At 35.7% G+C, this 23,597-nt stretch overlaps 2 protein-coding genes across 5 annotated transcripts; both read right to left on the minus strand.

The window, feature by feature from the left end:
• Nucleotides 1-544: 544 nt before the first annotated feature.
• LOC146147935 (stromal membrane-associated protein 1-like) lies at nt 545-12,815 on the minus strand. 3 transcript variants are annotated; one of them, XM_083386588.1, is made up of 12 exons: nt 12,486-12,815; nt 11,603-11,736; nt 11,276-11,361; nt 8,939-9,020; nt 8,709-8,809; nt 7,614-7,747; nt 6,136-6,284; nt 5,340-5,487; nt 4,686-4,841; nt 3,412-3,479; nt 2,702-2,872; nt 545-2,659 (listed from the first exon to the last, which is right to left on the minus strand). In XM_083386588.1, the coding sequence occupies exons 1-12, from the start codon at nt 12,601-12,603 to the stop codon at nt 2,486-2,488; spliced, it is 1,521 nt and encodes a 506-aa protein (XP_083242714.1). In that variant the 5' UTR covers nt 12,604-12,815; the 3' UTR covers nt 545-2,485. The 3 variants fall into 3 exon arrangements, with proteins under 3 accessions (XP_083242714.1, XP_083242713.1, XP_083242712.1); XM_083386587.1 differs by having other exon boundaries at nt 545-2,869; nt 12,486-12,813; XM_083386586.1 differs by having other exon boundaries at nt 545-2,872; nt 12,486-12,813.
• A 1,257-nt stretch (nt 12,816-14,072) lies between these two features.
• LOC146147936 (serine/threonine-protein kinase Sgk3-like) lies at nt 14,073-22,784 on the minus strand. 2 transcript variants are annotated; one of them, XM_083388383.1, is made up of 15 exons: nt 22,645-22,784; nt 21,562-21,645; nt 21,295-21,443; nt 20,643-20,730; nt 20,181-20,242; nt 19,698-19,839; nt 19,031-19,206; nt 18,524-18,629; nt 18,246-18,332; nt 17,922-18,017; nt 17,489-17,596; nt 17,184-17,234; nt 16,817-16,906; nt 15,963-16,052; nt 14,073-15,307 (listed from the first exon to the last, which is right to left on the minus strand). In XM_083388383.1, exons 1-15 carry the CDS (start codon nt 22,732-22,734, stop codon nt 15,221-15,223), a joined length of 1,506 nt encoding a protein of 501 aa, XP_083244509.1. In that variant the 5' UTR covers nt 22,735-22,784; the 3' UTR covers nt 14,073-15,220. The 2 variants fall into 2 exon arrangements, with proteins under 2 accessions (XP_083244509.1, XP_083244508.1); XM_083388382.1 differs by having other exon boundaries at nt 15,912-16,052.
• Between the last annotated feature and the right edge of the window lie 813 nt (nt 22,785-23,597).

Genomic DNA, 23,597 nt, shown 5'->3' on the forward strand with positions numbered 1-23,597 from the left:
TTTGAAAAAACGTAATAAATAAACTACATGACGTTTATTGAGACGGGTTAATTTGTTCGCTTGATTCCGCTTGCGACTAAAAATTTGATTAGTGGGCATACTAAAACTGCTTCACGGATCCCAGTTGGTCCGCGGTATAAACAAACACGACCACGGCCATTTTTTGAGTCAGCAGCTAGCTTTTAAACACACCACATCAAATTCATCCTTACCATTAAATTAAGCTTCATCATACGATACATGCGTCTTATTGTTCATGTCACAAAATAATTCGGGAAATGGTATTTAAAACACATTATATTAAGGTTTCTAAATTAGTGAATTATGTCTTCCTGCTTATGTTGTAGATTCTAGCAACAAAACACGTTCCGCCTAAGATGCTTCTGAACTATGCACTAAATTATTTGGAGAAAAAATGACGCTGTGCTTGAATGCTAAATAGGATAAGGGAGGCCTCAAAAGAATTGGGATTACGTTTGAGCAGATTACCGTTCAATGTCACTTTAAATAAAAACTCCCAGGGAAAATACACGAGATTGTGGAGTTGATATATATATACTTTATTTTCGATTTGGTCTTTTATAGGACGAAATTTATATCGCGTTAAATAAAATTCTACGCATACATTGTACAACACACAGGCCTTAGAGGAGACCGACTGAAAATTAATGGTGAAATGCGCAGAACAGGTGTACACAAACACGATCACTATTGTATCACGTAACAAACAAAAATAAAGTTTCATCGCGACAAAACTGGTAAGATTTGCCAAACGGGATAGAAACATAAAAAGTACAAGAATATGTTACTATTTGAGTTAAGCCTTACTTTACTATTGATAACGACAACAACTATAAAAACCAACAGTTCAATATTTACTATAGCAGCTAAACAACCTAGGATTCCTATCACCGCCCAATTCCCCATACGGCCTTTACGCTCTTATAAAAAACATAAACGCACAAAACGTGACCTTCGCAGATTTAAGTGACAAAAATTTACCTAACCACGACAAAACTAGGCGATTCGGTGAGTCACAAGAGGAAGACAGAGGTACGATACGACTGTCGTAATGACAATAAAACGGTTCGCTCACCGATGAATGATGATAAAACGCGCATGATAAGTATTTGGAAGCGAGACTGTTCACCAAACAAGTTGAGAAAGCGAGCGTCGTTTCTACACATCCAAACCATTTTAAGGAGTTATGGCATGAAAGAAAGCTACAAGCCGCCTATCGAGCCAACTTCAAACATCATGTTTAGCAGTGCGACTGACCGGATTTTGCGATACTTTAAAAAAAACAGATTTTCGTTTTGGAATCCCATAATCCCGCACTGCCGTTACGGATGTGTGTTAATGACACAGAGAACGGGAACTATCAGACCAATCTACAGTATGTGCTGTACTACAAATGGGGCGTTCAGCTAGCCTGAAAGACAATGAAGCATTCGAGGAATGAGTCGAGTTGGCATTTGTTTAGTTCGGGCATAATCGTCTTTCGAGGAGACAAAAACAGCTCTCAGCACTCTTGCGTCACCAAGCGATAGGCATAAATAATGTACATAAAATGTCGGAACATGCAGAGTTCCTTACGCTACTCAACTATACCCGAGTTAATATTAAATTGCCCAAAGCCAGTATTGTTTACCTACAGTGCCGCCACAATGGACTTTTCATAACGAACTCAAGTTTGAATATGGTGTTTTAAGGTGGACTGATAAACAGCGTTGCGTTTGGTAAAACTTAAAGTCCCAGCCAAAACGGGTGTCAAAGCAGTTTGTAACTATGATAAATATTCTAAACCCAATTAACAAATAGCGCTCTATGAACTTAAAACAAAAGTTCGTCAATAACCGTAGTAAATCGCTTTATGAAAGGACTAGATTTTTACCACTTTGTTTGTTAGAGGTTGACAGGACGGACCACTTTGTTGAATTTACATTTTTTTCACTCATAAAAATAATGATGTCCAGCTCCTACCGAAACACAACATACAGGCGTATCTAATGGAAAGTCAGAAGGAAAGCTCTAAACACCAAAATACCTAAATATTCGGTATGATTAAATACGGTTTAACAATACACGTCTAGAAGTAAAAAGTTTAACGAAAGAATGTTTAAAACCACAGAGACAGAGTTTGGCCAATTTCAGCGCCCGAGACGATACAAAATAACAGCAGGCCCAGTACGCAGCCACGCTATTGGATTTTATGCAAAGTTCCTCCCACCTAACAATAGGTTCGCTTTGAATTCATATTAAATATTTCGATTGACTTATTGGTAGCCAGTTGACACTAAGATAGCGTTTCCAAGAGAAAATGAAAAAAACAAAACATGTTTAAGTCGGTCGACAAACGTGTTTTGGGAGGCATTAAGTAAACAACGATGCGCACCTGGTTTCGGACGCGACAGGATAAGAATGTAAAAGCAGGGAAGCGACTTTGACTAAAAAGCAATTTGGTATAAAACGAAACGGCCTGGGATTATTTCCAGAGCTGTGTACTCAAGGTCTGACCGGCGTTGAAAGATGGTCCACCACCCCAGCCGGCCATGCCCTGGTCGACCCCGACCAACGAAGGCTGGCTGGAGGCCAGGCCGTTATGGGTCAGAGCACCCGGCATCAACTGGTTGCCATAGCCACAGGCCTGCTGCTGTTGCTGCTGTGGTTGCTGCTGTTGTTGCTGCTGCTGCTGTTGGGCGCCAAACATCTGAGGCATTGAGTTGTAGGATCGCATTCCTCCGGCCGCCAGCTGTTGTTGGTTGTTGTGTTGGGCGCCAAAGCCACCGGCGCCGCCCAATTGTAAATTGTGCATCTGCTGGTGGAGATGCTGCTGTGGTTGTTGCTGTTGTTGTTGTTGCTGCTGCTGCTGCTAAAACAGCGACCACATGCCATAAGATGAACAAACATTTCAGTAGTTTGCAACGTGCGGAGTTGAAAACTCAGCTTTGCTGGCGCAAGTTGGTTCGAATTGTTGTTAACCAAATTTAATTTAGACACACTTGATTAGAGGAGGGATCCTAAAAAATACTACATGAACTGTTGGGGTTCTTCAGGTTTATCATAAATTTGACAAAACGATTTCGTAATACTGTATAGAAAACTTTTAAAAACCAGTGATTGTATCGTCTTTTAAGTTCTTGAAACAGGATTACCGTTTTTTAAAACATGATTATTTAATTGACTTACATGCTACCTGATTGTGATATTATACAATTGGTGTGGTAATTACCAATACACATAATTGAGTGAAAACGTTCGATTAATAAATTTTGTATAACTTTATAGTTTGCAAAGGTTGACATGCTTTAAAAAGTATAGTGTTGTGATTGCAATCGTTATGTGAAACTGAACCTAATAAGCATCAATGGCTTGGAGATGGGAAATGAATGAACTTAAAAAAAAAATCACCTGCATTTGTTGCCACTGATATTGTTGCTGCTGTTGGACCGCAGGCATTTGTTGGTATCCCACCATGCCTAACGATTAAAAGGATTAGATTAAATTATTTTGTATGTATTTCTATTTGAATGCGATACACGTTGTGGTGCAAACTAACAAACCGTCCCGAAGTATACACAGGGCAATGACACACTGTTTCGTAACCAGCATGTAGACAAATGTACCTTGAGCAGCAATTAAAGTAACAAACTCTTATTAGGCAGGATTACAGCGGCAAGCCAACATTCAAGTGTGAGTAAACAAGAATAGGAATATCGACATGTGGAGATGGTGCATTTAGAGTTATCCGAAACAGAAAGTATTCTAAATTCATTTGCGTAACACTGCGAGGTGCAAGGGTCGCGTAGCACTGCGAATGCACTAATCTCCCTAAATTCACGTTGACGCTTTCTTATGTACAATACCTTTAAAATGGCCCAGAACATAAGCTTGAAACATTTTTTAATTTGAAAAAGGTCAAGTTAAGTCATTAAAAAAATACAGTCAAGTCCAAGTCATCAGTTGTCATTATTGGAGCAAGCCAAATGCAAGTCAAATCATTATTTAAAAATAAAACAACAAACCCCAAAATTGGTAAACTCGTCTGAATATGGGCAATAATAAGAATGTCACCACTAAGAAACAAATCTTTGGAAGCCGACTGAGGTTCACTACAGAAACCCCGACCAACCTCAAAAAGATACCCAACCATAGCAGTAAAACAAAACGGTTGCGCTGCATGCTGGTCTAGCCGCTAGCCAGCTAAGGTGCAACACTATTGTGAGAGTTATTGAAAGCAGTGAAATTTTACAACTTCTGTTCACGTCGTTGCGAGTCATTGCCTTATGACTGTCTGCAAACTGTAAAAAATGACGTTTACAACGGCTTTAGTCACTAGGTCATTCGTGACAACACCGTAGTACTATTAGTGATAGCCAAGTGGAAATGGCTTTTAAAGCAAAAATCAAGCCAACCCAGTATAAGCCCAGGCCAGTTGTCAATGTTCCACCGAAATAACCTAACGAGTTCCACGACGTATTTTTTTAAAACGGCTAAAACAGACAGTTGAACGAAAGGCACTTCCTCAATTAAGCTGATAAATACATGTTCTATAGCGGTGCGACCTTTAATCCACGATCACTTGAAACAATCGACTTATCCCAAAATTGCGGCGACGTATTTGGAGTAGCGTTTCATGGTTACGCAGTTTTGAACTAATAACACAAGGCATTTTTTCAATATACCGTTCATTTGCATGCCCATTGCCCCGGCTTGCTGTTGCATGTTGTAGGGATTGTTCATTCCCATTTGAAAGTCCATTTGCGGGTTTCTGGCTGTAGCCTGTGGTTGCTGAGGCTGTCCATAGGCCGCCTGCTGTTGGTTAGGCATTCCGTAGGCTCCTACAAATGAAAATGGATATTGGTTGATGAGCAGCCGGATTCCATTTTTTTAAAATAACCTAAAATTAGCGAAAAAGATTAAAAAGCGTGCTTTTCCAAGCGGCCATAAACTTGAAAAGGTGTAGAGAACTAAATAAAATCATCAGAAGACAAGATGGGCCTGGTTAACTTGAAAAAATAGCTGACCGAAACTCACACATAACGCAGTGCACGTCTGAAGCGTTTAATTAAAACCAAATAGTTTGTTTTCCAATTCTGGGAACGTTTATTCATCGCACGAAATTGTCAGTTGAGTTTTGGGGCTATAGGACACGATTTATCACTTCACAGGAAACGCAGCAATCGATTCAGAAAGAGATTTAATTTGCTTTAAACAAAAACAATATCCTTCAGAGGGCACTGAAAATAGCAGCAAAACCAACAAAAGATTTATGGCAATAGGGAAATTTAAGCAAAACAGATTGTAAAATGTAACCGCTGTTTTGTCAAAAAATGTACCAGCATTTGCATTGTAGGGATTTGACTGAGCGAACTGGCTCATCGCTGGTTGGTTGCCGTACAATGAGAGGATTGAATCCTTGCTCATAATCTTGCTTTCAGTTGTCGGAGCAGGTTGGGAAGCGCTGGAGTCTGTTGGTGGTGTTGTCTGACAAGAAACGAAAAGCATTTGAATATCCGATAACAGTTATGATTTTATCCTAATGCATTAAATGTATCATAATTTGTTTTCGGATAACATCTCACAGAACAACAAGATTATATGGGGCAAAATTATTTAGAAACTGTTAGGTTATAAGTAGGGCGATTAACTATGGTGATCCATTTGAAATTGTTGTTCAGTTTCATTAGAGCAAATATATGGTATAGCGATCTGGCAGAATTAACCACCCAGGCCTAGTTTATCGCATTAGGGCATGGGTCTTAACCGGTTGGCCATGGACCACTGATGGGCCACAGAGCATTTGGAAATTATAAAGTCTGTGAAACTTTGATCTTTATTTGTTTAAGTATTTAGTTCATTTTACAGTTAATTCTCAAGCTTCGCATTAACAGTTGTGTTATGTGTGGGTTATTATAAAATGTTCTTTTTCTTTTCACATTTTGAGGTTATTCTTGATTTTTTAAACATTTTGGTTAATTATAACCAATTAAAGCAGAACTTTAAGAAGTGAGTCACGCAATATTTTCAAAACAAAAGTGGGCCACGACCATAAAAAGGTTAAGAACCGTAACAATATTCAAACAATTATGGGACTAACACGTTTGGTTGCTTGTGTATAATAAAAGTAGCAACCTGGCTGCTTGGAATTGCATTGCTGGAGTCATTCGCCTGAATAGATGCAAAAAGGTCAAACGTCAAATCAGCACTCGGGGGTGGTTTTGACTGAGTTGCTGCAGCAGGGGTGGGAACAGTTGCTGGTGCAGGGTTTTGTACTGGGGTACCTAAACAACAAGTTATATGTTATTGTTTGGTGATAAGTTTAAACTTTAAAATCAGTTAAATTGTAGCTATTTTTTTCCAATAAAATGGTGTAAATTTTAGTTTAAAAAAAAGTAAATCAGGCACTCAACAAAAACCCCAAAATGAATAGCTTTATTAAACCTTTCAAGTTTTTTACACTTTTAATACTAAACAACTTCTTTTATTTTTAAAATAACAAATCAGGTAAAGGTAAGTAGTAAAAGAGTAGTAATAAATAGTTTTTTGTTGTGACTGCCTTTTGTCTTTACATATCTGGGTTGTTACTAACCATAGACAAAAATAACAGTGTCTTCAGGGAGGTAATGGTTGACATACAGGTTTGTTAAAGGAAGCTATACCCATTTTAAGTTGATTAAGGTGTATGTCATCATATATTTAAGAAAATGATGTCATTTAATAGTGCATTACTCCCAATGCCTAAGTGAAGCCAAAATGGAACAAAAAGCAATACCAAAAATATTTAAACCCTTTGAAGTTCCCTTTAGATAGGAAATTTTTAATAATATTTTAGATAGTGCTGAGCTTTTCACTGTTTTAAAATTTTATTTTGCATTGCAATTAGCCAGTATTATAACAGTATATTCTCCGAAGTTGTGCTATTCTTTTTCTATATATGGTGACATGGTGCTCTCAACCGAGGTATTGTTTTGGGGTCAAAATTTCTTTTTTTGAATTTTAGACCTGGCTTAAAACAAATAAATTTATTTAGATTTGTCTTTTCCTATATCGAACAGTATAAATTTAACTTGTCAAACATTCTGAATAGCAAGGTCAAGAAGTGGTGAGACAAACCATTTTATTACAAGTTATTTTAAAACAACCTTTACTAACAACTATTTAGTATAAAATCAGGTCCTTTTGGCATCTGTCAAACACCCAACAACGATACTATTCCGATACAGCATCAGTAAATTTGGCAGATATTTACAATGAAAATATCATATAGCATTTAAATAAAATAAAAAAAGTCTGATTTTGAACTTTGAATTTGTCCTTTGGTTTCATTCCATTCTCGGACTAATTTTACATAGTGTTTGATTTACTGTAAACAGCATGTAAAGTTAATGTGCAAAATAACAGTTTAATTAAATAGGTATATACATCAACTGAGTTGAGTATCATAATATATTTATTTCGTTAATTAAAGGAATAATGACATATGTATATTAAAAAACGGACATCGATAACAGTTGTAAAAGACATAAAATCTCACGCTTAAAATAACCAGGCATTATGAAAAGCAGGACCGAAATATGTTTCAGGCATGTATTTATTACAAAATAACTTACCTAATCCAAGAAGATCATTGACACTTGATTCGGAGGCACTTCCATTTACAGCTTGTCGCTGTGGTTTGGAAGTTGCTGTCATGGATGGAATAATGTTGGTTTTTGGGCGGGCAATAGGTGGCGCTGCATCCAACCTGAAAATTTCAATAAAAAGCAGTTGAAGGTTGCTAAATGATAATGTACACATTCACATATTGCTAGTTAATAAATAAAAAATGCTATTTTTCAATAGTATGGTTATTGGTTAGTGTCAAATAGATGGAATGTTAATTTGATTGGTAAGTTCTAAAAACATTATGTTAAGGAGGAGGTTGATTTCGGGCCTAAAAAACAAGAATAGAATCAGCAAATAAATTTCATTATAAAGGACCACAGAGGTTATAAAACATTATAATTTACATAACGTATATCATCTCATTGTCATCAACCCTTTCAAAGTAAAACCATCTTGACCACATTATTATAATCTTAACATTTTTGGCTGTAAATGTATTATTGCATATCACTGCACCAATGAGAAATAGTATTTTTAGAAAGGTAAACAAAGTCTACATATCCTTGTTGACATTTTTGTGATATAGTTTGGAAAAACAGGCTTCCTGCCAATTTCGTAATATGCTTATGTAAAACATTTCAATTGTAAAGATGCCAAATTAAATATTATGTTGTGCCTGCAGGCCATAAGCTTGCCATAAAATCTACCTTTCTTAACTAATAAAAATTAGGTAAATAACAAAACAAGGTCAATTGAGGGAACTTATCAATCGCTGTTATTGATTTCCTGCATGGAGGAAATGTGGGAGAGCTGTGTCATGCTGCAAGAGGTACCAATACATACTTGTACAGAGTGATCTCAAGACAATTTACTAAGAACATACCATACAGTTTCTTGGCCATGTATTCCTTATCAATGTTTGCTTTAATTTAATTTTTTATATAAAGAAACCAAAAATCAATGTCTGTCTTTGAAACATTATTAAGTATTTGCTTTTCTCCAGTAAACACCAAATTGCTCAATTAATTGACAATGACACAGAAAGCTCTCTGCTTGACGATATGAAAAGAGGTTCATCAAACAACATGTAACTTTCTAACCTGTGTGTGATAATGTTGGGGTTAGTTCCATTTGACACATTCTTGTTTCTCGGGCGCACTTTTGGACTACTTTCTTCATTGACTTCATTAATGTTGAATTCCTATGATATTTTGATAATTATTGGGAATAAAATTATAATTAATACTATTCAAGTACATATATTACGGTATTTGAATCAAGAAAAAACCCGAAATGTTTAACCTAAAGCCAGATATAATTTATAATGAACCTGTATAGGACGCAGTGAAACTTCTCGAGATGCACAATACTTTCTTTTTTCATACTTGTCTCGAATGAAGTATTCCAAGCTTCTGAAAGATATACAAAAACAGAACATTTGAAAACTATACAGTTACACTTACCGAAATATAGTTTTGAACATTAAACCAAACTGCAATATAACAGTGATCAATTAAATTTAACAGTAACATGAAATTTAAAAAATGATTCTAAAATATGGTATTAGATATAAAATCAAAAAACTTTCTTTGCAGGGTATAATTAATGTTTTTTTTATAACAAAGTGTTTTTTAGTCTGTAGGTTAGCGTGGTATGGCAATATGCTGGCGACTACAACTGCCAATATCATCAAAAAAAAAAAAAAAAAAAAAATTTGGAGTTTGTACACTTTATAAGTCGGAAATTCACATTACCTTAAGTATATTGGTAACTTAACATGGTGAGATTAAACACATTGGGTATTTCGTCGGCGTAGAACCAAACTGGGCTATGTCCATTTTCAACGCTTTGAGTTAAACGCCAAAACGTTTTTTTTAGCGGTTTATGTCTGTTTTATAATATCCACTCAAAAGCAATGTCAATGAAACTATTCATGGTTACCAATGCATACTATGTGAAAAATACTATATGGGTTTTATATTTATCGGAGCCCCCTATTTTTTTGGACATAGCCCAATTTGGTTCCAAAATTTTTCAAAATGGATAATTTTGGTTTAGGACTTAGCCCCATAGTTTAGTAAATGACTGTTACAGAAATCAAAAAATCCATATGGGTGCTCCGTGCCATTTGGGTTGAACAATTTTTATTCACTTATAAATTTCCGCATTAATCACACTATACCTACCTATTGACTATGTTTCATTTACCGGGTAATACTGAATACATTACCAGTACCTAACATAAAACCAGTTGTTGTAAATGAAATTTTTACAGTTATGCATGGTATAGTTGACTGATCAGTTAAACAATAAGATTGTAACACGTTTGACATTACCACTCTGATGCCCCGTGAGGACACCTGGGTTGGAGGAATATGTCACAAACATTTTACACCTGGAAGATGCAAACCAGAGATGTAAAGTGAAACCAAGCGGCAGACACACATGCATTTATTCTAAAAAAAAAAATTCTGGACAAAAATTATCCAACGGTTATTTCTTATTTTTTGTTCGATTACAAAAATTTCAGTCAAGTTTTGTTTAACCAGGTTAATACCCACACCTGTTGTTTCATGTATGGTGACTTATTTTTACCAATAAGTCTTGACAACCTGAGAAAAAAAAGTTGTTAAACGCGTAAAGACCTGTTTGAACAAAGACCCACATGATAATATTTTGGGGATTTTTCGCCATAGAGGAATTTGGCTAGCGTTCACAAAAGCCAGCATAACTTCTTCAGTTTTCTATTTGTTAATCTTTTCTTACATGGTGGCTTGGTTTGTATAGATATAAAAACTAAAAAAAATGTACCTAATACATGGCACTGAGTGTTTTATGTTAACATTAACAAGCATGATTTAGATCAGCGGTTCCCAAACTTTTGTAAAAAAATTGCCTGGCGGACCCTTTGCAATTATTTTGATATTTCGCGGCCAAATAAAAATTCAAGGGTCAGCATTTGCTCTGACCCCAGTTTGGGAACCGCTGATTTAGATTATTCGTCGCTTTGGCTCAAGGTGGGCGCTCTCACTGGATAAGTTTCTGGTTAAACACAGTGTTTTAGACAACTTACAAGGTAATATCTTAACACGCAGGACAGCTGAGCAATTTTTGTTTGACCAAAATTTGTTAAATGAACAGGTTTTAAGCGAATCTTGGATTTTACCCAATATGACCATTGTGTGTACAATGTACATAAGTATTAAATGGTATAAATAAGTAGATTGTGATACTATGCTTAGAACCACAATGTATACAAATGCTGGTCACCAAATCCAAAAACAAGTTAAACTTTGTGGACTTAAGCCAAACATGTTTTGCTTAGCAAGTTTGGTCAACGTCCCCAAATGGACTTAGACCAGTTTGAATCTGAATTTTTTTTTGGCAGAAATTACATTTGGGCATAGACCTTATAAACTTGAGATATAGGCTATGAAAATATATTTTTTAAAAAGAGCTATGTCCATAATACAATAAAATTAAACAAATTTTTTATCAAAATTGGACATAGCCCTGTTTGGTTCTACACCGACGATTTACTTCAGGAAACAAAAAACAATTTAGGACATGGGCAAAAAATGCTGGTGAGATTCTGCCAGTCAGGTTATGCCCTCATTCCATAACTGCAAATTAACGTTCCCTAGTATATATTTTTAACTTTACTTACGAATCTGCACCAGGCCTTTTAAAGCCTTTGGGAAGATTTGCTTCATAATAATCTTTTGCCCATCCATTGCCTCTACCACAAAGTCTCTGTGAAGGTGGAAGTAAGTACTAATTTACCAATGAAAAATTGCTATTAGATAATTATAAAACTGTCCTGCGTTTTGCTTTTAGACAACATAGTTAAATATTTTTGCAACAAAAATGTATGAGTGACTTCAACAAAGATAGATAGATTTAGATAGAGAGATGGAATAGTTTGAAATGCTTCTTTACTAACTATTTAGGGACATGCTACAAAAGAAATATGTTTCATTTAAATGACTATTACCGTAATCTGATCTGTAGTCCATGTGTCGAGATTAACCGACTTGACTTTGGAAATGTGAACGCCTAAACTGCGGTGGATCCCAGAACATCTGATACAAAGTAAAACACCCAAGTTCCAGGAAACCCATCTGGGTCCTGTAGATCCAAGATACATGTCACACATTAAAATACCTTTATTTCAGAAATGAAAAAAATATAATTCTAAATAGATAAGTTGTAAACATAGTCAGCTAAAAATGTAAATTTCCAAGAATGAAGTACAACATCATTGTTTTGTATCTCTGCTAGAAATAGAAAGAAGTCACGAAGTTAATAATTATAATGTGATTAATTTTCAAAAAGGCACTAGGAAGAATTAAAGTGGAGGTAATTGGTAATTAGTTGGATTCCTACTTCTAAAAAATGTGACACTTGCTTTATTCATAACATAAAACAGCGCTGGTCTAGAATCCTAATACAGTAACGAAACGTGTGGTAATAGAAATTGATATTACAAGAAATAAATAAATATTGGAGAATAAAAATAATAATATTACCTTACCCACCTAAACCCAAACGACAACTTGCAGCCCAAACCGAAGTGTTAAATAACTAGCAAAATAACCCTACAACTAAAATGTGGTACGATTCTAGATAAGCACCAATAAAAGGCGCTGGTCTAGAATCCTACCACATTATTAAAACAACACACAATATTTGAGTTAGGGTGTCGGTTAGTGTTTGGGTAAGGGTGGGTCAAGTATTAATATATTCATTATTTAATAATAATACTTGACCCACCCTAACCCACACGCTAACCCCGCACCCTAACCCAAATAATTTGCATTGTGGTAGGATTGTAGACCAGCGCCCAATAAAACATATAGTGTTTCTTGTTTACTAACCTTTTGATAAGCAGTCAGCACAAAACTTGTTTTCTTCTTTAGCCAACAGCTTCGCTAAAACAGACTTATATCTCTCATTTTGCTTTTGCTGTCTTTCTCTTTCAGATCGAGTTGTCATATCAAACACAGGGTTGAAGTAAGATTTGTAAACAGGAAAAAATTATCGAAGAAATTACTTGCCAGTTAACCTTACCACCGCAGAACAAACTCTAAACTGTTAGTCTGAAATAGACACACTATGCCAATGACACGTATATAAGTTATGTTCCGTTCAAAATTTATGAATGAGAACGTTCCACTTGTGACAACAATGAATCATTTTTTGATAAATTTATATTGGTCTTTACTAAGAAGCGAGCAGCAGGACGGTCATGCTAATATCGATTTTGTGCTTACTATTTTTTTACAGGTTAATTCATGCGGAAATCATTGTAACATATCTCAATTACAAACAGTAAAAACTATACTCAAAAGTAGTATTTTGGCACAACTCAAAGCAATAGCCCATTCCATAAAAGCTTTTCTCCAGTCATTCGTTCCGGTTTGCCGTGACGTAAACGTGACGTCAAGTCCACCATGAAAGTCGGCTTGGATATATGTTGAGCCATTCCTATGTTTCTAATATTAATAATATATTGAGTGGTTATTTTTTAATTTTAATTTAAAGCAACATTAAGGTCAAATATTAAGTTTATTTTTATAGTATTTTATTTCAACAACTCATCCACTTTTTATTTTTGGGACCACCCCCTTTGCTTTATCATAAAAATCATAGTTAGTATTCTACTATAAAAGGGTCATAACTAAAAAAATGAACATCTCACCGTTTCCGGTTGTGTTTTGTCGTTTTATGGAAAGCTTTTTAGCCTGCCCTACAGCGTTGTGTATAGTCATTTAAGGTTTTCCGTCATTTAAATTAAAATATAATATCGAGGATATAAGATGCGAAAACTATATAAACGATAAAATGTATTCAGGTTTAAGAATCCTTTTTCTAAAGCCTATTTTTCTATGCTATGTCAATAAAACCTAGGGCCGTGTGGACTCAACTTTTTTTAAAGTAATTTAAGTTATTAAGTTTCCTATCTTTTGTTGTCGCGACCGACATTAGACAAAACCTTTCGCGAACCCTAAGTTTGGTGTTTACACTGAAGCCACAGGCCAAAATAACTTCAAAATGCAAAAATCCTTAACATTTCATGGATGGTTACTTGAAACCTTAAAAGCAAGAATTAATTAACTTCATATTTGACAGCTAAGTATAAAATAGCACGCCCCAAGTTATTTTTTTAATATAATCTAATGTCGTGCGGTTGCACATACATTATAGGCCACTTCAAATATTTGGGACAAAATTTCAGTGACCTTAAAACTAGACTAGAGATTTCGTTACCTTATGACTGTAGTCACAAAGGCAATACATTGCTTCATTTTCATTCTGCAGACAAACAGGCATTCATAAAAGCATGATACAGAATGTTAATTTGCCACACAGGTTCCAAAATAACGGGCGCGACACTAAAAGCAATTTAAAACAATAGAGGAAATAAGATAACTTCTCTAATTAAAGATATTGCTTTAATGACCTTCATGCCTAAATACAAAACAACGGTTGTTTCAACATTTGGTGTGGATTTAACCATAATCCGATCAGTAATTTGGTGAGTTTTCTTGATTAAATACGCTTTTCGACATCAAAACCACAAAAAATACCAAGCTGGAAGTTCTTGCTGGTAACAAGCAGGGTACGTTTAAACTTTAAACGTAACAAAAAGTAAACACGTCATACACACTTGATCCAAGCAAGTTTGTTTCAAGGCATTTTTCTACAAAGCGACTAAATACAGTGGAAGCTTAAAGCACTGGAAGGAATTCATACCGTAGCGTCGCATTGTTTGGGTCCCAAATGTGTTGTCAAAAAATTGGACATTTTTCCTTTATAACTATTGAAAATAAATTTTGCGTGGGCTAGCCTAATCAGTGTAATCGAGAGGAAAACTTGTGCAATTCAGACGAATATGCATTGTGCCCCGAAACAAAGTAAAAAAACAGCTTCCGAAACGTGTAGTGCATATTTCAGTAATCGCAACACATGATCTAATATAGATGTTAAAAACGGTAAAATGAGATGTTAGTAAGTGCTGTTCAGATTTGATATTTAAGCTTAAAGAAAATGGCACAAAAATGACGGTAAAACAATAAGCGGCCTTAAAACAGGAAAACATTCCACAAAGAAATTATAATAGTAATACATAAATAGGCGAAACAAGAAAATGGTTGCCAACGGGTTTAAGGCACAAACTGTATTGCGAGAAAAACAACATGTTGATGTTTAATGACAGTATTTGTTGTTGCTTTAGAAACACAATGAATTTTAGAATACAATGGCGAACAATAGTGTATTTATTAACCTTTAAAATTCCATATAGAAATAGTGGTAGCAGCCCAAACGCCATCATAAAAAACACAATATTGCTGTACGTAAAGGCGAAAAAAATATTTATTGGCAATGTGCAGCGGATTTTTTTAGAAGCCTACATACAAAAGGTCATAATGCAATATGGACACTGCACATCAACTGTCGGCTCAACACGAAAAAAAGGGTCAATGGACACTTGTACGGCCTAAAAGCGATTGAATTCCTTTATGGTGACAGGAATTTTAGGCACGGCGCTTACATATTGTACACGTATCGCAATACGAAGCGGATTCGTGCGACTGTGCTTGCTTCCAAGCTACGACGCTAGGAAAGTATCCTCGGCGGGCGGGGCGTAGGAAAATCCGATAAAGGCGTCGTCGGCCTCCTGAACACTGACGCTGACCTGGAAAAATTGTTGACGTTACAAAATAACGATAAGGCTAGAAATGGCTTTCGACAGGTTTATCTGAATCATTGTTTCCAGTTTGACTCGAAAAAGTTTCGCACTGGTACGTAACTGCGTTTTAAAGATAACCAGAAACAAAACACACCGAATAGGAGTTTGTTTACTGGTATGGCTTCCTGGTTCACTTCAGCAACACGAAGCTTTGTTGCTTTTAACACAATGTTATGTCGATAAAAAGAAAGGGCAATATTATTTTGCATTTAAGTCTAATAATAGTGAAAGGTTGGTTTAGTAATACTGAAATGACGACCCATTTTAAGGTGCAATTAACGGTTATGCAGTAAACAACACCATGTTAGTTTGGATTATGGTGCGCCACCATGGCTAAGCGGTTTTACATATCATTACAAGGGCACCAAAGAACAAACACAGAAATCGTTGAAACCAAAAAACGCCCGTTCAGCTGTTTATAGCTCTTAAAAATATCGAACTCAAGTTGACCGTTATTGCCGGTGTTGTTGCGTCTTGCTGTTAGTAACGAGCGAGGGCACCCAGCACGTGCGTTTCCGGACTTAAAAAACACTAAAAAATCGACATTTACTTCACATTTAACCAATAGACATTGGAGACAGTCATAGCCGTGTTGGCAAACCTTGTCGTTCGTTCCCGCCTCTTTGACAGACTTGGAAACGGGCTCGCGAACGAATTCCGGGTCGACGTGCTTCAAATCCTCAGGCCCGGCCTTGGGAATGAAAACAAAGCGGTTTAATGGGGTTTCTCTTGGATATACTTGTAGCATTCTCTAGCTGACTGGGAACTACATAAAATTGTTTGAAATGATCTTGTTTCAGGCTCATGTTAACTTGGTTTGATTAAACTCTGCAATAGGGCGGTGGCGGTTTGTTTTAAGCTGGAAGCTATATAAAAAAAGTGGGAAAAGGAGAACTACATGTTAAGTAGTGGCTAAGAATAATGGTCGATTAAGAGGTGCCTTTAATTAAACTGCGTTGCGCCATTAATGTTTACGACATCCTAAATTGGAAAAGTAAAGTTGCAAACAGTGTTCGGCGCTCATTATATTACGGTCGCTTGGGAGTTAAACAAATAAATGCAAATCATTAAACTTTGAGATTTCTCAGAAATATACGAGCTTTGGAGTTCAAATGTTTATCAAGTCCAGGCGAGGTGACTTCTAGTCCTGGTACCAGTTGCTTTATAAAAAAAAATGATGAAAAACGGTGTAATCCTGATATTATAACGCTACAAGCTTGTAAGTAAGCCATCAATAGCCTCACAACATTTAAAGCCATGTTCGACAAAAAAAGTTACCCAATGAACAGACTAGTCATGTGAGGAATATTATTTTGATTTTATCTGAAATTTAATAGTAAAACGCGGATTTTGTTCAGATACAATGCTAGGGCAAGCACACCGACTACCTAATATAACACACACAAAAGAACATAAAGCTACAAATATGACTTATGTCGAGCATGTGAAACCCACCACATTTGGATTGTACGGTGTTGGAATTTTCTTGGCCATGAGGTTCTCCCAACTCAAGTTGGTGAAAAACGCGTGTTCTTTGATATCAAGCTGCAAAAAGGTGGCTCGGTGTTAATTTTTGGCTTCTCAACTGCATCGCGCACGTGTTCACCCTTACACAGGCGAACAATCGAACGGAAAGAAAACGCAGCAGATAACGCGTGGAGGCAGCACGAACAAGGCGTGTAGAGTTTCTACGACCAACCTTTACCAGATTTACAGGAAGGCTAAATACAGAGCATACGGATCAACCACTGACGCCTTCAGACTGGTAAAGAAACAATACAATGCGAATGACTATGCCAACGATTATGCAAAGTATACTTACAAAATCCTTCGTCGTCGATCCCAGCCTGTATTCAGGTTTCTTTTGCAGTAACTGCAACAGGGATACGTAAACAAATTGCTAGGGTAAGCTTGTACTTAGATTCATAGTTAAAATGGCAACATTAATTAAGTTAAATACATGAATACATTTAATTTACAGCGAAATTACTTCGGAAAATAAACATGAACGTATTTAGCCTGAGGACACTACTAGCTGACTCAGTCTTGTGACGAAACACATATAACAAAGAGTACTACGTATCCATCATGCTGTATAGCAACATGTATGACTTTGGTTACACTTACTGATTCAAGGATCAATTTTGCGTGACTTGATACAGTTGGACGCAATCGCAGTGGTTTGTAAAGAATATTTTCGTACATTTCATGGGTATCTCGGCTGTAGAATGGAGGCTGTAAAACAACAAATTTTGATGAGTGCTTCTGGTGGCACTGGGTAAGAAATATATTTTAAATAGGGTATAATATATCACACATTTTATCAAAACGAATTTTACTCTACATTCAGTTACACGCCGACATAAAGGAAAGCCATATGCCAGAACCCGGAAAGTATGTTGTGAAACAAAGCGTCAATTGTTTCAAAGAAATTCTCAGACGTTTTTTATCTGCGTCGCTCTAACATTAACATCATTTAGCTATTACTGCTTCTAAATTAGACCACAACTATAACTTTGTTTATGAAACAACGAAGACTAATTAAGAAAACTCCACCCACCAGCCCGTACAACATTTCGTAGAGCACCGCTCCGAGGCACCACCAGTCAACTGCTTTCGTGTAAGGCTGCTTGCGCAAAACTTCGGGAGCTAGGTACTAAAAAAGGTCATTAAAACAGATTAAAAGTTTAGACCGTCCTTTCAAGTTAAATTAATAACCAATAGTGAAGTACGTATCGTTCCTTGGGTGTTAAAGAAAAGTCAATTCACAAAATGGAAATGGAAATCAATAACAACTTGTAGAATAACGCGGCAATTAAAGGTAATTTCGGTCTCGTTTATAAAGTGCAAACAGTGTTTACGAGGTGTTAAGACTGCTACATACCTCTGGTGTGCCACAAAACGTTGTTGTAGTATCGTGGCCTTGGATTCCTTCCTTACACAGGCCGAAATCCGTCAGCACAATGTGGCCCTGTGCGCAGTACACAAGTCAGAAATAAATTTCGTATGTAAATTCTCACTTCCTACTTTTCTATAGATAAATAGGCGAGCCTTAGCCTGTCCGCGGCTGATTTATTGTTCGCCAAAAACAATTTTCCTTTATAGCGCTTTTTGCGGTTTCTTAGCACGATTATATATTTAGGCTTATTTCGAATTACTTACGTCGGAGTCCAAAAGGATGTTTTCGGGCTTTAAATCCCTGTAGATTATGTTTAGAGAATGCATGTAGCCAACTGCGCTGGCTATCTCGGCAGCGTAAAATCGCGCCCTGGAACAACAAATTACAAGTTATTTCTTAATTCAGTCGTCCTCTAACTTTTTTAGCTTGCGTCTCACTAAGGATTTAAACAAAGGAGGCATACTTTTATAGTTTTTATCAATAAAATACAATTATTACTTAATAATAAGCATCCTTACTTACAAGGCGATACGTAATCATAATAACATCTATTATATTAAATAATTGTGTGCATTTAAGCCTTATTGTAAACAAATAAGTTATTTTCTAAAGTTTGAAAAAAGTTCGTGGTACACTTGAGAATCTCTTTAAAACACACTGATTGGTAGCGTGGAGTACCAGGGCCAACAATTGGAAAGTGAAAATCAGCTTGTGTTTTGGCCATCCAACATCAAGCGTTAGTAAGGTCAACAATGGCCTTACAAACAAACCTGGATTCTGGGAATGTCCGTTCTTTCTGCAAGTGAAAGAAAAGTTCGCCCCCATTAACGTAATCGAGAACAAAGTAGAGTTTGTCGGACGTTTGGAAGCTGTAGTGAAGGCCAACAAGAAACGGATGCTTTAGGTTTTGAAGAAGGACATTCCGCTCTGCCATTATGTGCTTTTGCTGCAATTTAAAACCGGAAGCGTGGTTACCCTTTTTTTTCAGTATGCAATTTTACTTTATTTGAAAATCGGGGTGCTTGATTCGATTTATGTCATATTGATCCATAAATATAATTAATACATACACACGATTAATATAGGTGCTGCTCACTAAAATATAAAACAAAGAAACCCCATCATGACATTTGTTAGTAGTTAAATTTGCCAGAAATTAACATTAACATGTCTACATCAATCACAAAAATTAATCAATAACTTTTAACTTTTGTTAAATTGTGGGCGAAATATAAACTTCATAAAATTAATAGTTTAAAATTAAGTCCTGTCAAATTACGCCTAAATATAACTAAGGTGAGCAAAGGTCCAAAAAGATGATTGCGCCTCAAGGGTTTTCCACCTAATGTTTTGATTAAAACCACTTATAACTGATTGTTGTTTATGTTAAAGGCGTTCAAGAGAAGCCAGTAGCAGTATCAGGCAAACACTACTTGCCTCATTTCTTTTCATTATCGACTTCTTTTGCAACACTTTGACAGCATAGAAGGTGCCTTCCTTTTTGTGTTTGGCCAGCAGGACTTTGCCAAAGCTGCCCTTTCCTATCACTTTCAGGTAGTCAAAATCGTTGGGTTTTGCGCTTTAAATAAATACATGCAAAAATTAAGCCTTTAAGTTTACACTTTTCCAACTACATGCAAGTCTTTGCCATCATTGCACACAAGTGTTTTAATGTTAAATTTATGCTCAACAGAGAAATAAAACTCTAAAATATGTCCACTTAATTAAATAGGCTTGGCGAAAGCCTGTGAAGTTCTTTCTATTTTGGCTGTAAGCCATGTACTCTACAGCTTCCTGTGGTATTACATCACAAAGAGAGTGATGTAACACTTTCCTTGCATCAATCAATATTCATGCGAAGACAAAGTTGCTAATATAAAGGATTACCAACATGTAAACAAGCTCCACACAAACACTTACTATGGATCAGCACTTGGTCCAAGGTTTATATTTTGGGAATCCCCTTGTGAACCATTTGGCGACTGAAGATAAAGCAAAAAAAAGTGTTTTGATATTGTTACTTTAACATAAGTATATATTATTGAAGTGAACAAATACTTAACAGCATTTAGCAACAAAAAACACAGCTGTTAAATTAGATAATTAATAAAACGAGTTCATGTTATTTTGATCTCATTAGAAAGATTGATTGTTTCATGATCGATGGGGGTTATGTAAAACCATGAATCAGCAATGTTAAATTAATTTACATACAGTGCAAAATTGCATTAAAGATAAGTAAAATCACTGATGTGTAATAAAACAACTCTGGCTAAATATAAATTTTGTACTTATGTTTACCAAAAAAAGAAGGACCACTTTAGGATAAAAACTTTTGTCTATACTTAATATTTTTACAAGTAAATGTTGAATTTAACTCACTGAATTAACGTTGTTCTCTCCTTCATCACTGTCCTGACAAAGTCGATTTCTTGGATTGTCAAGTGCCAAAAACGCTCTTACATCAGGACTGTTAAAAACATTAATGTTATTCAATAAAAGAGATAAAGACAAACAAAAGATAACTGCTTGCCTATATTATATATAGAGTAGGTTTTCTGTATAACAACCAAATTTGAGTTATACTTCTTTAACAAGGTAAAAATAGAATAAGGGGGATTATACTAAACAATTTTGTAATATAAAAATTATATACTTTAATCTGCAAAACAGCTTTAATTGATTTACAAAATTATGTGCATTAGAATGTCAGCTAAGCATTAGATGATCCAGAAATTCAACTGAGTTAAATAAAGTGAAAATACAATTGACAACTGACTCACAGTGATATGTCAACAACTAAACCAGGACAAGTTTGTTTATATGCACTATTTACTTTGAAGCGAAGCATCTTAGGAAAAAGCTGTTCTAGAGCTTTTATACCATCAAAATATCAACACAGAATAATTTCAAGCACATTATAAAAACAAATAAAAAACACAGAAAACATTTTGGTTTAATGAAATGAAAATTTGAGTTTAATCAGTTTATAAATTAAATTATAAATAGCAAGCTTGAGCCTATGACGACTTACTATTGTAAGACTGCCAAATTAGATACTATAGTGCTAATGAAGTCATTCAGGCCAGATCTTCTCTGCTGAATGAACTCTGGATCAAAGTTGTTCCCAAAGATTCGTTTTGAGGGCAAGCGCCATTGAATTTGAGGGAAGTGCTTCCTAAGCTGTTAATAAAGAGACAAAGTAAAGGGTCACATTAAAACAAGCTACTTAAAAAACATTATATAAGCTATTTTTTTACATGAAAAAAAAAGATCAGCAAGAAAAACATTTCAGACTTACACAGTTGTACAATTTGTCAAACTCAGCATATCTTCTGAATATAAACCAGGTGTCTTTGCCAATATGAACCTGAACTTTGTAAACCTGATAAAAAAGTAACATTTTGTTATACAAAAAAAGGTTGTATTTCAAAATCAGCTGTACTTCTATTTAAAATACACACAAAAAAAAACTGCACAGCGTAAAATTGCAATGAGCATACATAAAAGTACAAAGAAAAGAAAGGGTCTAGGGCAGGGGTCGGCAACCTACGGCCCGCCGATGTAATTCATCCGGCCCGCCGCCTCTTTGATAAATTAGACAAGAGTTGATTTCAAATACTTTTTGACTATTTTAACTACGTAATTGCGAAAATTTTTGCGCTTTGCGAGAAAGATCATTCTACAACCGGTTTGTTCAGGTTTTGATGCTGCCTTTTCAACTTAATCAGTGATTGTTTACCATTGCGCCGTGGAAAGCTGCCAAGTACGTCGCGGAAAAACGGAGGACGTATTCAAAAATATTGGACACATATTTTTTTCATTTTTTATTTTCGGCAATGTAATAAAAACTTGCCAAAAATTTAAAATAAATACCGGTATCCCAATAAAAATCGTGCTCGCTTCCCTCGCCAGGTCCGCCTTGACTTAAAACAGTTAACAAACACTGAGCTAGATTAACTTTAAATTTATTGCGATCCCTTAGATCCCTTAAAGTAGTTTTATTACACTTTTATTAGTAGTATGAATGACGACGTGTGAACTCACTTTACTTCCTCTGTAAATGTAATTAAACACGTTTTAGTGCAAAAAATACTTGAGGCCCGCTTGATTTACACTTGTTTTAACATTTTAATAGCACAATTCTTAGTTAACATTTTGTGCGGCCCGCAGAGACCTTTCTGAGTTTGGTTTTGGCCCGCGACTAGAAAAAGGTTGCCGACCCCTGATCTAGGGGCAGCACCATAAATTGGAATTTTAAAATAGGGAAGTAACAGAAATTAAACAAGCATCATTTTAGGCAGCATGAATGGATATAACCAGTGGGTTTTATGATGAGACATATATATTTAAAAAAAGAAATAAATACTCCAGGACCAATTACCGTAAATCTCTTTTTGCTTTCAGTGTACTGGTCCCTTGAAAGTGATATTCCAGCCTGCATGAGTGCATGTTTGTTGGCCGCCTCAGTCATGTTATCTTTAATGTTTATTTAAAGCGCTTTGCCAACAAAACTAAGCAATCTTGCCTGAAATCAACAACAGAATATCAGTTTACTTGTGAGAAAACAAAACTTTGAAAGAAATACAACATTTCCAAGTGAATTTAGACTTTGAAATAGTGTGGCAGATATTGTGTATTGGTTATTTCTTGGCCAGTCTCAAAAGTATTTTAGATTTTGAAGATGTATAGAGGAAAATCTGGTTGACAGGTTGAACAAAAGTTAAGTGTACCCCTTAAGGCAACATATGGGAAAAGCAGCCAGTTTGCATTATACCTGAGATATTTGAAAGCAATGTACAAAAAATATTGGTAAAATTGCACAGCTTTGTTAATAAATTTGCACACTTAAACTTAAATTTTCATTAGTAAATGGCACATCTTAATTTCAAACTTAATAGTTTGAATTGTGGTTGGATTCCAACTTTAAATGCGCAATAAATAAAATTGATTGCACCTGCACACCTCGCTACACATCAAAGATCTTTGCAAAAATTGCCATAAAATTAAAGCTGATAAATCTAAGTGATATTCCATTTTAGAGGTGCTGGTTTGGTATGTTAAACAACTTGTGGATACACTTACTCAGGTTTTTTTTTAAGGTTAGGTTTGGGTGACCGCTAAGTAGTTTTAAGAGACCGCAAGTGTTTCATTTAAATACCAAAAAGTTGCAAGTCCAAAATTTGGGAAACCGCTGGAGAAATTTGGGGGACCGTTTCGGTCCCCCAAACCTAAAGAAAGATTACAATCCACATTTGCACATGGGGGTTGAAATTGTTAAACAAAACCCAACATCTATTTACTTATACTAGGTCTGAAACTTTTTGGAGGAAAAAT

The sequence above is a fragment of the Ascidiella aspersa genome, chromosome 4 (assembly GCF_963924565.1).
Source record: "Ascidiella aspersa chromosome 4, kaAscAspe10.2, whole genome shotgun sequence".
In the NCBI taxonomy this organism is placed as follows: domain Eukaryota; kingdom Metazoa; phylum Chordata; class Ascidiacea; order Phlebobranchia; family Ascidiidae; genus Ascidiella; species Ascidiella aspersa.